This window comes from Anomaloglossus baeobatrachus, chromosome 5, assembly GCF_048569485.1.
Source record: "Anomaloglossus baeobatrachus isolate aAnoBae1 chromosome 5, aAnoBae1.hap1, whole genome shotgun sequence".
Taxonomy (NCBI): domain Eukaryota; kingdom Metazoa; phylum Chordata; class Amphibia; order Anura; family Aromobatidae; genus Anomaloglossus; species Anomaloglossus baeobatrachus.
Genome location: NC_134357.1, coordinates 393,623,897 through 393,637,203, shown reverse-complemented (window position 1 = coordinate 393,637,203; position 13,307 = coordinate 393,623,897). Strand labels below are relative to the sequence as shown.

At 50.3% G+C, this 13,307-nt stretch overlaps 1 protein-coding gene across 1 annotated transcript in view; it reads right to left on the bottom strand.

Annotated features, from left to right (window-relative positions):
* The window catches only part of PSMD3 (proteasome 26S subunit, non-ATPase 3), an 86,512-nt gene that overhangs the window by 37,910 nt on the left and 35,295 nt on the right, over positions 1 to 13,307 (bottom strand). The window contains exons 6-10 of the mRNA XM_075350139.1: positions 5,521 to 5,624; positions 5,321 to 5,435; positions 4,902 to 5,021; positions 3,386 to 3,489; positions 2,831 to 2,986 (exon numbers count right to left, since the gene is read on the bottom strand). Of these exons, the coding sequence (XP_075206254.1) occupies positions 2,831 to 2,986; positions 3,386 to 3,489; positions 4,902 to 5,021; positions 5,321 to 5,435; positions 5,521 to 5,624 (599 nt within the window). The remainder of the gene's footprint in view (positions 1 to 2,830; positions 2,987 to 3,385; positions 3,490 to 4,901; positions 5,022 to 5,320; positions 5,436 to 5,520; positions 5,625 to 13,307) is intronic.

Genomic DNA, 13,307 nt, shown 5'->3' with positions numbered 1-13,307 from the left:
GAGCCCACACTGCCGCAAAAGTCGGGGAAAACGCGGCCCCCGCAGCTTCATACACAGATTTGGCCAGAAGGTCAATCTGACAGTGAGTGGAATCCTTAAGTGAGGTGCCGTCAGCCACCGACACAACGGTCCGGGCTGAGAGCCTAGACACCGGAGGGTCTACCTTTGGGGAGTGAGACCACTCCTTGACCACCTCAGGTGGAAATGGAAACCGGTCATCAGAACCACGGTTTGGAAAGCGTTTGTCAGGGCAGGCCCTGGGTTTGGTCACAGCGGTCTGAAAACTGGAGTGGTTAAAGAACACACTCTTCACTCTCTTAGGTGAGGTAAACTGATGTTTTTCTGCCAAAGAGAGTTGCTCCTCTGACACTGGCGGATTGAGATCCAGCACAGAATTAATAGAAGCAATCAAATCACTAAGATCTGAGTCACCCTCAGAGAAATCGATGGGATACATAGCCTCCGAGCCTCCAGTGAGGGCATCCTCCTCATCTTGAGAGTCAGCTCTTGAGACAGAGCCGTGGGATGGGGAGGGGGAGGAAACCCTGCGCCTTCTCTTAGAAGGACGGGGTCTGGGATCAGATGATGAATCCTCCGTGAGCTCTGATGGACGGAGGTCAGAGGATAGGAGTCCTCTGTGAAGAGTATTAGAGGCACCCTGTGAGGGGGGCTGATGCATATTCATCTAAGTCCTGGACAAAAGTCCCATGGACTCAGCAAATGACTGGGATATGGACCTAGAAAAGGACTCTACCCAGGCCGGGGGTTCAATCACAGGTGCAGCAGCAGCCTGAGAGACCACTGGGGGTGAGACTCCAGGCTGTGGCACCGCCAAGTTAGAGCAACCATCAGTGTGGATAAATGCTCGGCTCAGGCAGCAGGAGCTTACATGCAGTGCATGCAGAATAAAGCTTTGGAGCCTTGCTCCTTGTGTGAGACATGCTGCTGGAGTGGGGGCTTTGCAGAGAATGAACCCCAGGGAGAATATACAGAGGTCCACAACCGGAGACCGGCTGTGGCTTACCAGACCGCTGAGCGCGGTGTTGTGTGCCCTCCAGATACCGAAGCCCGATCCCCCAGAGCGCAGCACCTCAGCAGAGATGCAGAATGCAGGATGTCCCAGAGCAGAGTGCACTCTGCCTGAGAAATGGCCGCCGGAGCGAAGAGAGGGGGCGGGACTAGGGGCGTTCCTATAAAAGAGCGGGAACTGGAGGGCTATAGAGACCTGCCGGGAAGGAGGGACGCCCCAGCAGTGGGGAGTGTCCCTCCCCTGCGTAGAACAGCCGCCGGGAGGAGCCGAACCTGTCCCTCTGCATGAGTGACATGCGAGGGCAGGAAAATGAAACTAGGCCTCCGGCGAAGCCGGGGCCTAAATTTAAGCGGCGAGGCTGACAAGCAGGCACCATCGGCGCGGTTCTCGGGCAAAAGCTGGAGAACCCGCCGGAAAAGTTAAAAACAATCACATACAGCATACTCTCCCCTTACAATAAAGAACCGGGACCCCCAACATAAACGTCTCAGGTACTTAGCTGCTGAGACGCAGGGCCTTGTTCCTGGGGATGAGTGCTCCGGTCCAACAGAATCCTCAAGGGGCTGTGGATGGAGACCGGACTCCTGCCAGGCATGGAGACCGTGCTGGCTCCCACTTCAAGCCAGAGCCCAGAAGGGATGGTGAAGGAGCGCGGCATGTAAGGCTTCAGCCTTGTAAATCAACCTTAACACCGTCGACACAGTGGGGGTGAGAAGGGACATGTCGGGAGTCCAGACATGGACCCGCTTTTCTTCAAACTCTTTCCAAAAGTCAAACAATCAGAAGAGAATGCATGTGTGGATGTATGACCTCCTGAACACAAAGCGATAAACTGGCTAGGACTGGCTACCAGGGGGTGTATAAGCTCAGAGGGAGGAGCTACACTTTTAAGTGTAGTACTGTGTGTGTCCTCCGGAGGCAGAAGCTAAACACCCATGGTCTGGGTCTCCCAAAGGAACGATAAAGAAAAAAAATGTAGACATTTTTAAGAAAAAAAAACAAAAACAAAACTACTTTTTTCTTTTGTTGCCATTTTGCAAGACCCGTAATGTTTTCATTTTTCAGCTTATGGGGATGTGTGAGGGCTCAATTTTTGCACCCTGAGATGATGTTTTTACAATTTTGTAATTTTGTAATAAAAAAAAAAAAAAAAGTAAATCTGTTTTTCATTCTTTTCGGTTAAACTATTCCAATCAGTAAATGATTTTTTATTTTGAGAGATAGGATTTTTATGAACGCAGTGATACTACATGTGTTTTTTTTTGTTTTATTTTTAGTTAGGCAAAAGGGGGGGGTGTCATTTGAAATTGTGTTTTTTTTATTTTCTTTTACTTACTGTATTCAACAGCCCCCTTTGGGGTCTTGAAGCTGCGATCAACCAATTGCTTGTGCTAAACAGAGCAGGACATGAGCACTGTCATGTATAGCTAAAAATCAAAATCACCTATTAGTGTCAATCACGGGCCATGAGTCACAGGGTAATCATGTCAGGCATGGAAAAGGGGGGGGGGGGGGGGGGTCATCAGCAGAGAGATTAACAGCAGGATTTAGCAGGTTAACAGCCGCCTATGGAGCACAGCTCCACGCACAGCTGCTAGTAGCCCATGATGGCAGATTACATCAGCCGTAATTGTTCAGGAAAAGATGCGGGCTGTGCTTGCGAGCCCGCAACAAACTCAGTACGTCATATGTTGATAAGGGGTTAAAGTAATACTATTGCATGACATCCAAGGGGCGGAGTCTATGTAGCATTCGGAAACTAAGATTTCTTTCCAATATAGATATCAGTTTAATCATTACCTTGACAGACATATTGTGTATGTCTAGGCAGAAAGAAATGCGTTGATGGAAGGCCAACTGAGGTTCCCTTGTAGAGTAGATATCTGTCATCTCTTTAGACTGGACATAACCCTTCTCATGATTAATACTGGCCTCAATGACTCCGTCACGGATTGCCTGCAATAATAAAAAAAACAACGTAAAATGGCTATTGCACAGGGCAGTACACTACTAAACAACTTTTGCTTAATCAATTCAGGGTTCCATAGAAAATAATATTCTATAACCCCTCCTACAGCTGTGTCATTCCAGCGATGTGGCTCTACTATTCCTGGCGGGTCACGTGGCTACTATTATGTCAGAGCTGTCGTCCACTCTGTCGAAATATTGATAATCATGTGAGCCACCAAGAATAGAAGTGTTGACATTGCTAGAACATCACTGCTGTAGGAGGGAAGTATAAATTAGTGGATTGCCCATTTGGCATTGGCAGAACAATATCTAAACACTTATCCAGAAAGATGGAACATTATGTAGAAAGGTATATCCCACAGATGTCCACGTGCATTCACTCACCTTAGCCACTATGAACTCGGCATCCTCTGGACTGTCCAGCTGTAATTTCTGAGCAATGTCAGGCAATGAAATTCGAGAGTATGATAGACTGATCATACGCACACCTAAAAACAGAAAAAATACTGTTATCTAACGCTCACACATCCGACAAAAGGATAAAGTGGCTCTATAAAAACTTTGCTCATTTACAGGATGAAGTTTCTATTAGAGGCTTGGATTATGATCAAAAGACAACCCTCTCCATCTACCTCTCCATGGAAAAATAATTAGGGATGATCGAATACCACAAATATTCGCAGAATAGGTCGCCGCTATTCGACTGTTTGCGAATATTCGATGCGCAAATTAAGTTTATGGGAAACCAGAATAACAACTATTGGGGCTCGAATATTCTCATAGCGGCGACCTATTCATCGGATATTCGCAAAGCCTAATATTTGTAGTATTCGATCATCCCTAATAATAATCAACTGATGACTACATGTCCTGCTTCTCTAGCCCTTGGCGGACAACTTTTAACACCAAGGAAGCCATGTCTGGCCAGACTTTTCCCCTGTAGTGTAGGATCACATGCCAGCCACTCAAGTGAATGGCCAAATATGTAAAGCACAAATGCTCTTGGTCCAAATGAAGATTTCTATTGTGTTTTAAAGGCTTTTTACAATTTTAGGATATGTAATACATGCTGCTCCAGCCCTTCAACTTGTTCTCTTTTTGCTTTGCCACTACAATCACAAGTGACCACTGCAGCAAGTCACTGGCTGCAGCGGTATAGCATGACACAATTGAGGCCGGTGATTGGTTGCTTTATGTGGGATGTCACCCACTACAGCTGGACAAACTGAAGACCAACAGGTTGCGGCACTAGAACAGAAAGGATTAAGTGAGTGAGAATACATAATTTATCTCTTTTGTAATTTGTGTATTGGTGACAAATTCTTTTTAATAATTTGGAAAACCCTTTTAAAAGCACCTCCATCCTACAGCTTCCCATCCACAACATATCTGTTGATCAACAGCCTCATTGACCGTCAGGTATCTCTCCGTATAGCCTCATAAAAAAGAGAAATTCTTAGAGAATAAGGCTATGTGCCCACGCTACAGGATTTATCGCGGATTTGCCGCGGATTTTGACGCGGATTTAGCGCGGATTTGCCGAAAATCTGCAGCACAGCTACTCCCCAGCCATTTCAATGGCATTTTGGAAATGCTGTGCCCATGCTGCGGATTTTTCCGCTGCGGATTTTGCCGCGGATTTTGATGCGGAACAAACTGCAGCATGTCAATTGTTTGGTGCGGATTTTCTGTTTTGAATGGGGGAAAAAAAAAAAATAAAATCCGCATCAAAATCCGCGGTAAATCCGCGGCAAATCCGCGGGTGCGGATTTGCCGCGAAAGTTGCGGATTTTCAGGCAAAAAAATCCGCAGGGACCTTTTACTGTGGACACATAGCCTAAACATTTTAAAGGGAAAAGGGTAATAAAAGCATTAACTTTAAGGGAGTACATCTTCCTACCTGTCTTGATGACGTTATGCCTCAGCCGGATGATGAGGGTGTATGTACCATCTGTCTGGAACTTCTCACAGAACTGCTCCAGCACCTGATTGAATTTGGACAGGTTGCCTGTACGCACAGCTGTAAAACAACAAACAGGTTTTTGTATTCCATAGTTCCTTTTCCTAATCTTTCACCTGGCTCTCAGTAATAAGGAATCCTCAATCCCAATATTACATTGTGGCACAATCTAAAGCATGATCACTGACAGAAGAGACTGATGCTGTGTGGGTGCATCACTAATAAGCACAGGAGGAGAACCTCGGAGGCTTCATTATGCACTTACGGTAATTCTCTTTGCAATCAAGATCTATTCAAAACCCCTGCAATTTGTTTCTAAAGATAAATGACAAGATAAGAAAAGCGAATGAATCTCTTACCTTGCGTAAGCAGAAAATAAGGCATTAAAGACCTTTTCAATGTATGTTGTCTGAACTGAAGACGATCTGGAATTTCCCCCAATAATAGCTCCACCACAATCAGAAGTTTGTGAACCTGAGAAGACCGGATCAGATTGCACACATTTACACAGGATCTGAAATCACTTAGAATAAGGTCTGTATAGAAATCAATAACTCACCGTCTGTTTGAAGCCCACTGCTGTGTGCTGGGGGGCTTTTCTTAGAGCATTTGTTAGGGTCCTTCTTGCTTCAGTATATTCCAACTGAATGGCTTTAATACGGCCTGAGAGAACACATTGAGGAAAAGGAGTAAGTGGCGATACTATGTGCGGTATAGAGATAACAAGAGGACATTGCATGTTAAATTGATAAAATCTCACAAGACCATTCAGATTTCTATACAACACTGTAAAGCGATTCTATGAATTCTCTGAAGACCAGGTTCCACTAGAGTTTACACATCACATACTGTGGCCATTTTTCCATTATGCCAAGTAAAATTAGATCTTCATGGAGCTGTCGTCTTGGGCAGAAACAACCCATGAGTACAAGGCAGCAATATACCGTATTTTTCGTTTTATTAGGCCCGTTTCACACGTCAGTGAAAAACACTGACGTTTTTCACTGGCGTGTAAAACACGCACATGTCCCTGCGTGTGCCGTGAATCACGGCACACGTGGGTTGTCTAAGTGCAATCCGGGCTCCGTTCTCCGTGGCCCGTGATTGCACTTAGAAATCAACTCACCTGTGCGCGCTCCCGCTGTCCATGGTGCTGATCGCTCCCGCAATGCAGCATCCGGCCTGCGCTGACCCCCGCAGCAGCTGCTTCCAGGTCGGCTGTGTCGCGCATCATTAATATGCGCGACAGTAATCAGCCGGCTTAGAAGCAGCAAGCTGCACGGGCTGCAGAGAGCGCGGCAGAAGCCGGGTGAGTAAAAATGTTTATTATTTTAAATGCACGTTTTTTTCTGGCACGTGTTTCACGGACCACACCACTGCGTGGTCCGTGGGACATCAGTGATGCCAGAAAAGAAGGGAATTTTGTTTACTTACCGTAAATTCCTTTTCTTCTAGCTCCTATTGGGAGACCCAGACAATTGGGGTGTATAGCTTCTGCCTCCGGAGGCCACACAAAGTATTACACTTTAAAAAGTGTAACCCCTCCCCTCTGCCTATACACCCTCCCGTGGATCACGGGCTCCTCAGTTTTGGTGCAAAAGCAGGAAGGAGAAGACTTATGAATTGGTATAGGGTAAATTCAATCCGAAGGATGTTCGGAGAACTGAACCATGAACCAAAACAACAATTCAACATGAACAACATGTGTACACAAAAGAACAACCAGCCCGAAGGGAACAGGGGCGGGTGCTGGGTCTCCCAATAGGAGCTAGAAGAAAAGGAATTTACGGTAAGTAAACAAAATTCCCTTCTTCTTTGTCACTCCATTGGGAGACCCAGACAATTGGGACGTCCAAAAGCAGTCCCTGGGTGGGTAAAAGAATACCTCAATAACAAGAGCCGAAACGGCCCTCCTCTTACAGGTGGGCAACCGCCGCCTGGAGGACTCGCCTACCTAGACTGGCGTCTGCCGAAGCATAGGTATGCACTTGATAGTGTTTCGTGAAAGTGTGCAGACTAGACCACGTCGCTGCCTGACACACCTGCTGAGCCGTAGCCCGGTGCCGCAATGCGCAGGACGCACCCATGGCTCTGGTAGAATGGGCTTTCAGCCCTGAAGGAAGCGGAAGCCCAGAAGAACGGTAGGCTTCGAGAATCGGTTCCTTGATCCACTGAGCCAAGGTTGACTTGGAGGCCTGAGAGCCCTTACGCTGGCCAGCGACTAGGACAAAGAGCGCGTCTGAACGGCGCAGGGGCGCCGTGCGAAACACGTAGAACCGGAGTGCTCTCACTAGATCCAAAGAGTGCAAATCCTTTTCACACTGGTGAATTGGATTAGGGCAAAAGGAAGGCAAGGAGATATCCTGATTTAGATGAAAAGAGGATACCACCTTAGGGAGAAATTCCGGGACAGGACGCAGAACCACCTTATCCTGGTGGAAAACCAGGAAGGGGGCTTTGCATGACAGCGCTGCAAGCTCAGACACTCTCCGAAGTGATGTGACTGCCACCAGGAAGGCCACCTTCTGAGAAAGACAGAGAGAGAGACATCCCGCAGTGGCTCAAAAGGCGGCTTTTGAAGAGCCGTCAGAACCCTGTTAAGATCCCAAGGTTCCAACGGACGTTTGTAAGGTGGGACCATGTGGCAAACCCCCTGCAGGAACGTGCGGACCTGCGGAAGCCTGGCTAGACGCTTTTGAAAAAACACGGAGAGCGCCGACACTTGGCCCTTGAGAGAGCCGAGGGACAAACCCTTGTCCATTCCAGATTGTAGGAATGAAAGAAATGTGGGTAAAGCAAACGGCCATGGAGGAAAACCGTTATCAGAGCACCAGGATAAGAAGATTTGCCAAGACCTGTAATAGATTTTGGCGGACGTTGGCTTCCTGGCTTGTCTCATGGTGGCAATGACATCCTGAGATAACCCTGAAGACGCTAGGAGCCAGGACTCAATGGCCACACAGAATTCAGATGGAAAAATGGCCCTTGTGACAGCAAGTCTGGGCGGTCTGGAAGTGCCCACGGTTGACCCACCGTGAGATGCCACAGATACGGATACCACGACCGCCTCGGCCAGTCTGGAGCGACGAGAATGGCGCGACGGCAGTCGGACCGGATCTTGCGTAGTACTCTGGGCATCGCCAGAGGGGAAACACATATGGCAGTCGAAACTGCGACCAATCCTGGACCAGAGCATCCGCTGCCAGAGCTCTGTGATCCTGAGACCGTGCCATGAAGGCCGGGACTTTGTTGTTGTGTCGTGACGCCATGAGATCGATGTCCGACGTTCCCCAGCGGCGACAGATCTCTCGAAACACGTCTGGGTGAAGAGACCATTCCCCCGCGTCCATGCCCTGACGACTGAGAAAATCTGCTTCCCAGTTTTCCACGCCCGGGATGTGAACTGCGGACATGGTGGAGTCTGTGACTTCCACCCACTGCAGAAACCGCCCAACTTCCTGGAAGGCTTGACGACTGCAAGTGCCGCCTTGGCGGTTGATGTAGGCAACGGCAGTGGCGTTGTCCGACTGGATTCGGATCTGCCTGCCCTCCAGCCACCGATGGAAAGCCAATAGGGCTAGATATACTGCCCTTATCTCCAGAATATTGAGCTGAAGGGACGATTCTATTGGAGTCCAGGTTCCTTGAGCCCTGTGGTGGAGAAAAACCGCTCCCCAACCTGACAGGCTCGCGTCCGTGGTGACCACGGCCCAGGTTGGGGGGAGGAAGGATTTTCCCCGAGACAGATGTGGGTAGGAGCCACCACTGAAGTGATGTTTTGGCTGCAAGTGAAAGAGAGATGTTCTTGTCTCATTTGCGAAGAATGTCCCATTGGAGTGGCCGTAGATGGAATTGCGCGAACGGCACTGCCTCCATAGCTGCAACCATCTTCCCCAGGAAGTGCATGAGGCGCCTTAAGGGGTGTGACTGACTCCGAAGAAGTGACTGCACCCCCGCCTGCAGAGAAAGCTGTTTGTCCCGTGGTAGCTTGACTAACGCTGGCTGGGTATGAAACTCCATCCCGAGGTAAGTCAGTGATTGGGTCGGCGTCAACTTGGATTTCGGGAAATTGATGATCCAGCCGAACTGCTGGAGAGTCGCCAGAGTGACGGTAAGACTTCGTTGACACTCCACCCGAGAAGGGGCCCTGACTAGGAGATCGTCCAAGTATGGGATCACCGAGTGGCCCTGAGAGTGCAGGACCGCCACGACGGATGCCATGACTTTGGTGAAAACCCGTGGGGCTGTCGCCAGGCCGAAGGGCAATGCGACGAACTGGAGGTGTTCGTCCCCGATGGCGAAACGCAGGAAACGATGTTCGGGTGCGATCGGCACATGGAGATAAGCATCCTTGATGTCGATCGATACTAGGAAGTCTCCTTGTGACATCGAGGCGATGACCGAGCGGAGAGATTCCATCCGAAACCGTCTGGTTCTCACATGTCTGTTGAGCAGTTTGAGGTCCAGAACGGGACGGAATGACCAGTCCTTTTTTGGCACCACGAACAAGTTGGAGTAAAATCCGCGACCACGTTCCTGAAGGGGAACGGGAATCACAACTCCTTGCATCTTTAGAGCGTCCACTGCCTGAAAAAGTGCATCGGCCTGTGCGGGGGGTGGGGAGGTTCTGAAAAAACGAGCCGTAGGTCGAGAGCTGAACTCTATCCTGTAACCATGAGACAGAATGTCTCTCACCCATCGGTCTTGAACGAGTGGCCACCAGGCGTCTCCAAAGCGGGAGAGCCTGCCACCGACCGAGGATGTGGCTAGATGAGGCCGAGAGTCATGAGGAGGCCGTCTTGGAGGCAGTGCCTCCTGCGGCCTTTTGGGGGCGTGACTTAGACCGCCACGCATAGGAGTTCCTCTGGCCTTTCTCCGGCCGGTTGGACGAAGAGGATTGGGGCTTGGCGGAGGGACGAAAGGACCGAAACCTCGATTGGATTTTTCTCTGCTGAGGTCTCTTAGGTTTGGACTGGGGTAAGGAGGAGTCCTTTCCCGAGGATTCCTTAATAATCTCATCCAACCGTTCGCCAAACAAACGTTCGCCAGAAAAAGGCAAACCAGTTAGGAACCTTTTGGAAGCAGAGTCTGCTTTCCATTCGCGCAGCCACATGGCCCTGCGGACTGCCACGGAGTTAGCGGATGCCACAGCCGTACGGCTAGCGGAGTCCAAGACGGCGTTCATGGCGTAGGACGAAAATGCTGATGCCTGAGAGGTCAAGGAAAACACATGCGGAGCAGAATTCCGCGTGACAGCATTAATCTCAGTCAGACATGCTGAGATTGCTTGGAGAGCCCACACAGCCGCAAAGGCCGGGGCAAAAGACGCGCCCGTGGCCTCATAAATAGACTTCACCAAGAGCTCTGTCTGTCAGTGGCATCCTTCAGGGATGAGCCATCGGCAACAGACACAACGGACCTAGCAGCCAATCTAGAGACTGGCGGATCCACCTTGGGAGAGTGTGTCCAGCCCTTAACGACTTCAGCTGGAAAGGGATAACGCGTGTCAGTGTGCCGTTTAGCAAAGCGCTTGTCCGGGACCGCTCTGGGCTTCTGGACAGCGTCCCTGAAGTTAGAGTGATCAAAGAAGGGAATTTTGTTTACTTACCGTAAATTCCTTTTCTTCTAGCTCCAATTGGGAGACCCAGACAATTGGGTGTATAGCTATGCCTCCGGAGGCCACACAAAGTATTACACTAAAAGTGTAAAGCCCCTCCCCTTCTGCCTATACACCCCCCGTGCTCACGGGCTCCTCAGTTTTGGTGCAAAAGCAAGAAGGAGGAAAAAATTATAAATTGGTTTAAAGTAAATTCAATCCGAAGGAATATCGGAGAACTGAAACCATTCAACATGAACAACATGTGTACACAAAAAACAGGGGCGGGTGCTGGGTCTCCCAATTGGAGCTAGAAGAAAAGGAATTTACGGTAAGTAAACAAAATTGCCTTCTTTGTCGCACCATTGGGAGACCCAGACAATTGGGACGTCCAAAAGCAGTCCCTGGGTGGGTAAATAATACCTCATAATAGAGCCGCAACAGGCTCCGTCCTACAGGTGGGCAACCGCCGCCTGAAGGACTCGCCTACCTAGGCTGGCATCTGCCGAAGCATAGGTATGCACCTGATAGTGTTTCGTGAAAGTGTGCAGGCTCGACCAGGTAGCCGCCTGACACACCTGCTGAGCCGTAGCCTGGTGCCGCAAAGCCCAGGACGCTCCCACGGCCCTGGTAGAATGGGCCTTCAGCCCTGAGGGAACCGGAAGCCCGGAGGAACGATAAGCCTCGAGAATTGGTTCCTTGATCCACCGAGCCAGGGTTGATTTGGAAGCTTGTGTCCCTTTACGCTGGCCAGCGACAAGGACAAAGAGTGCATCCGAGCGGCGCAGGGGCGCCGTACGAGAAATGTAGAATCTGAGTGCTCTCACCAGATCTAACAAGTGCAAATCCTTTTCACATTGGTGAAGTGGATGAGGACAAAAAGAGGGTAAGGAGATATCCTGATTGAGATGAAAGGGGGATACCACCTTAGGGAGAAAGTCCGAAACCGGACGCAGAACCACCTTGTCCTGGTGAAACACCAGGAAGGGGGCTTTGCATGACAGCACTGCTAGCTCAGACACTCTCCGAAGTGAAGTGACTGCTACTAGGAAAACCACCTTCTGCGAAAGGCGTGAGAGAGGGATATCCCTCATTGGCTCGAACGGTGGTTTCTGAAGAACCATCAGCACCCTGTTCAGATCCCAGGGTTCTAACGGACGCTTGTAAGGAGGGACTATGTGACAAACCCCCTGCAGGAACGTGCGTACCTGTGGAAGTCTGGCTAGGCGCTTCTGAAAAAAGACAGAGAGCGCAGAGACTTGTCCCTTAAGGGAGCCTAGCGACAAACCCTTTTCTAATCCGGATTGAAGGAAGGACAGAAAAGTGGGCAAGGTAAACGGCCAGGGAGAAACACCCTGAGCAGAGCACCACGACAGGAATATTTTCCACGTCCTGTGGTAGATCTTGGCGGACGTTGGTTTCCTAGCCTGTCTCATAGTGGCAATGACCTCTTGAGATAATCCTGAAGACGCTAGGATCCAGGACTCAATGGCCACACAGTCAGGTTGAGGGCCGCAGAATTCAGATGGAAAAACGACCCTTGAGACAGCAAGTCTGTTCGGTCTGGTAGTGCCCACGGTTGGCCGACCGTGAGATGCCACAGATCCGGGTACCACGACCTCCTCGGCCAGTCTGGAGCGACGAGGATGGCGCGGCGGCAGTCGGCCCTGATCTTGCGTAACACTCTGGGCAACAGTGCCAGCGGAGGAAACACATAAGGGAGTTGAAACTGCGACCAATCCTGAACTAAGGCGTCTGCCGCCAGAGCTCTGTGATCTTGAGACCGTGCCATGAATGTCGGGACCTTGTTGTTGTGCCGGGACGCCATTAGGTCGACGTCCGGCATGCCCCAGCGGCAACAGATCTCCTGAAACACGTCCGGGTGAAGCGACCATTCCCCTGCGTCCATGCCCTGGCGACTGAGAAAGTCTGCTTCCCAGTTTTCTACGCCCGGGATGTGAACTGCGGATATGGTGGAGGCTGTGGCTTCCACCCACAGCAGAATCCGCCGAACTTCCTGGAAGGCTTGCCGACTGCGTGTCCCGCCTTGGTGGTTGATGTATGCCACCGCTGTGGAGTTGTCCGACTGAATTCGGATCTGTTTGCCTTCCAGCCACGGCTGGAACGCCTTTAGGGCAAGATACACTGCCCTTATCTCCAGAACATTGATCTGAAGGGAGGACTGTCTGAGTCCAAGTCCCCTGAGCCCTGTGGTGGAGAAAGACCGCTCCCCACCCTGACAGGCTCGCGTCCGTCGTGACCACAGCCCAGGATGGGGGCAGGAAGGATTTCCCCTTCGACAGAGAAGTGGGAAGAAGCCACCACTGAAGGGAAGCTTTGGCTGCCCGAGAAAGGGAGACGTTCCTGTCGAGGGACGTCGACTTCCTGTCCCATTTGCGGAGAATGTCCCATTGAAGTGGGCGCAGATGAAACTGCGCAAAAGGAACTGCCTCCATTGCTGCCACCATCTTCCCTAGGAAGTGCATGAGGCGCCTCAGGGGGTGTGACTGACCATGAAGGAGAGATTGCACCCCTGTCTGTAGTGAACGCTGTTTGTTCAGCGGAAGCTTCACTATCGCTGAGAGAGTATGAAACTCCATGCCAAGATATGTCAGTGATTGGGCCGGTGTCAGATTTGACTTTGGAAAATTGATGATCCACCCGAAACTCTGGAGAGTTTCCAGAGCAATGTTCTGTTCAGGCTGTGTTGGCATGCCCCTTGAGAGGGTGCCTTGACAAGGAGATCGTCT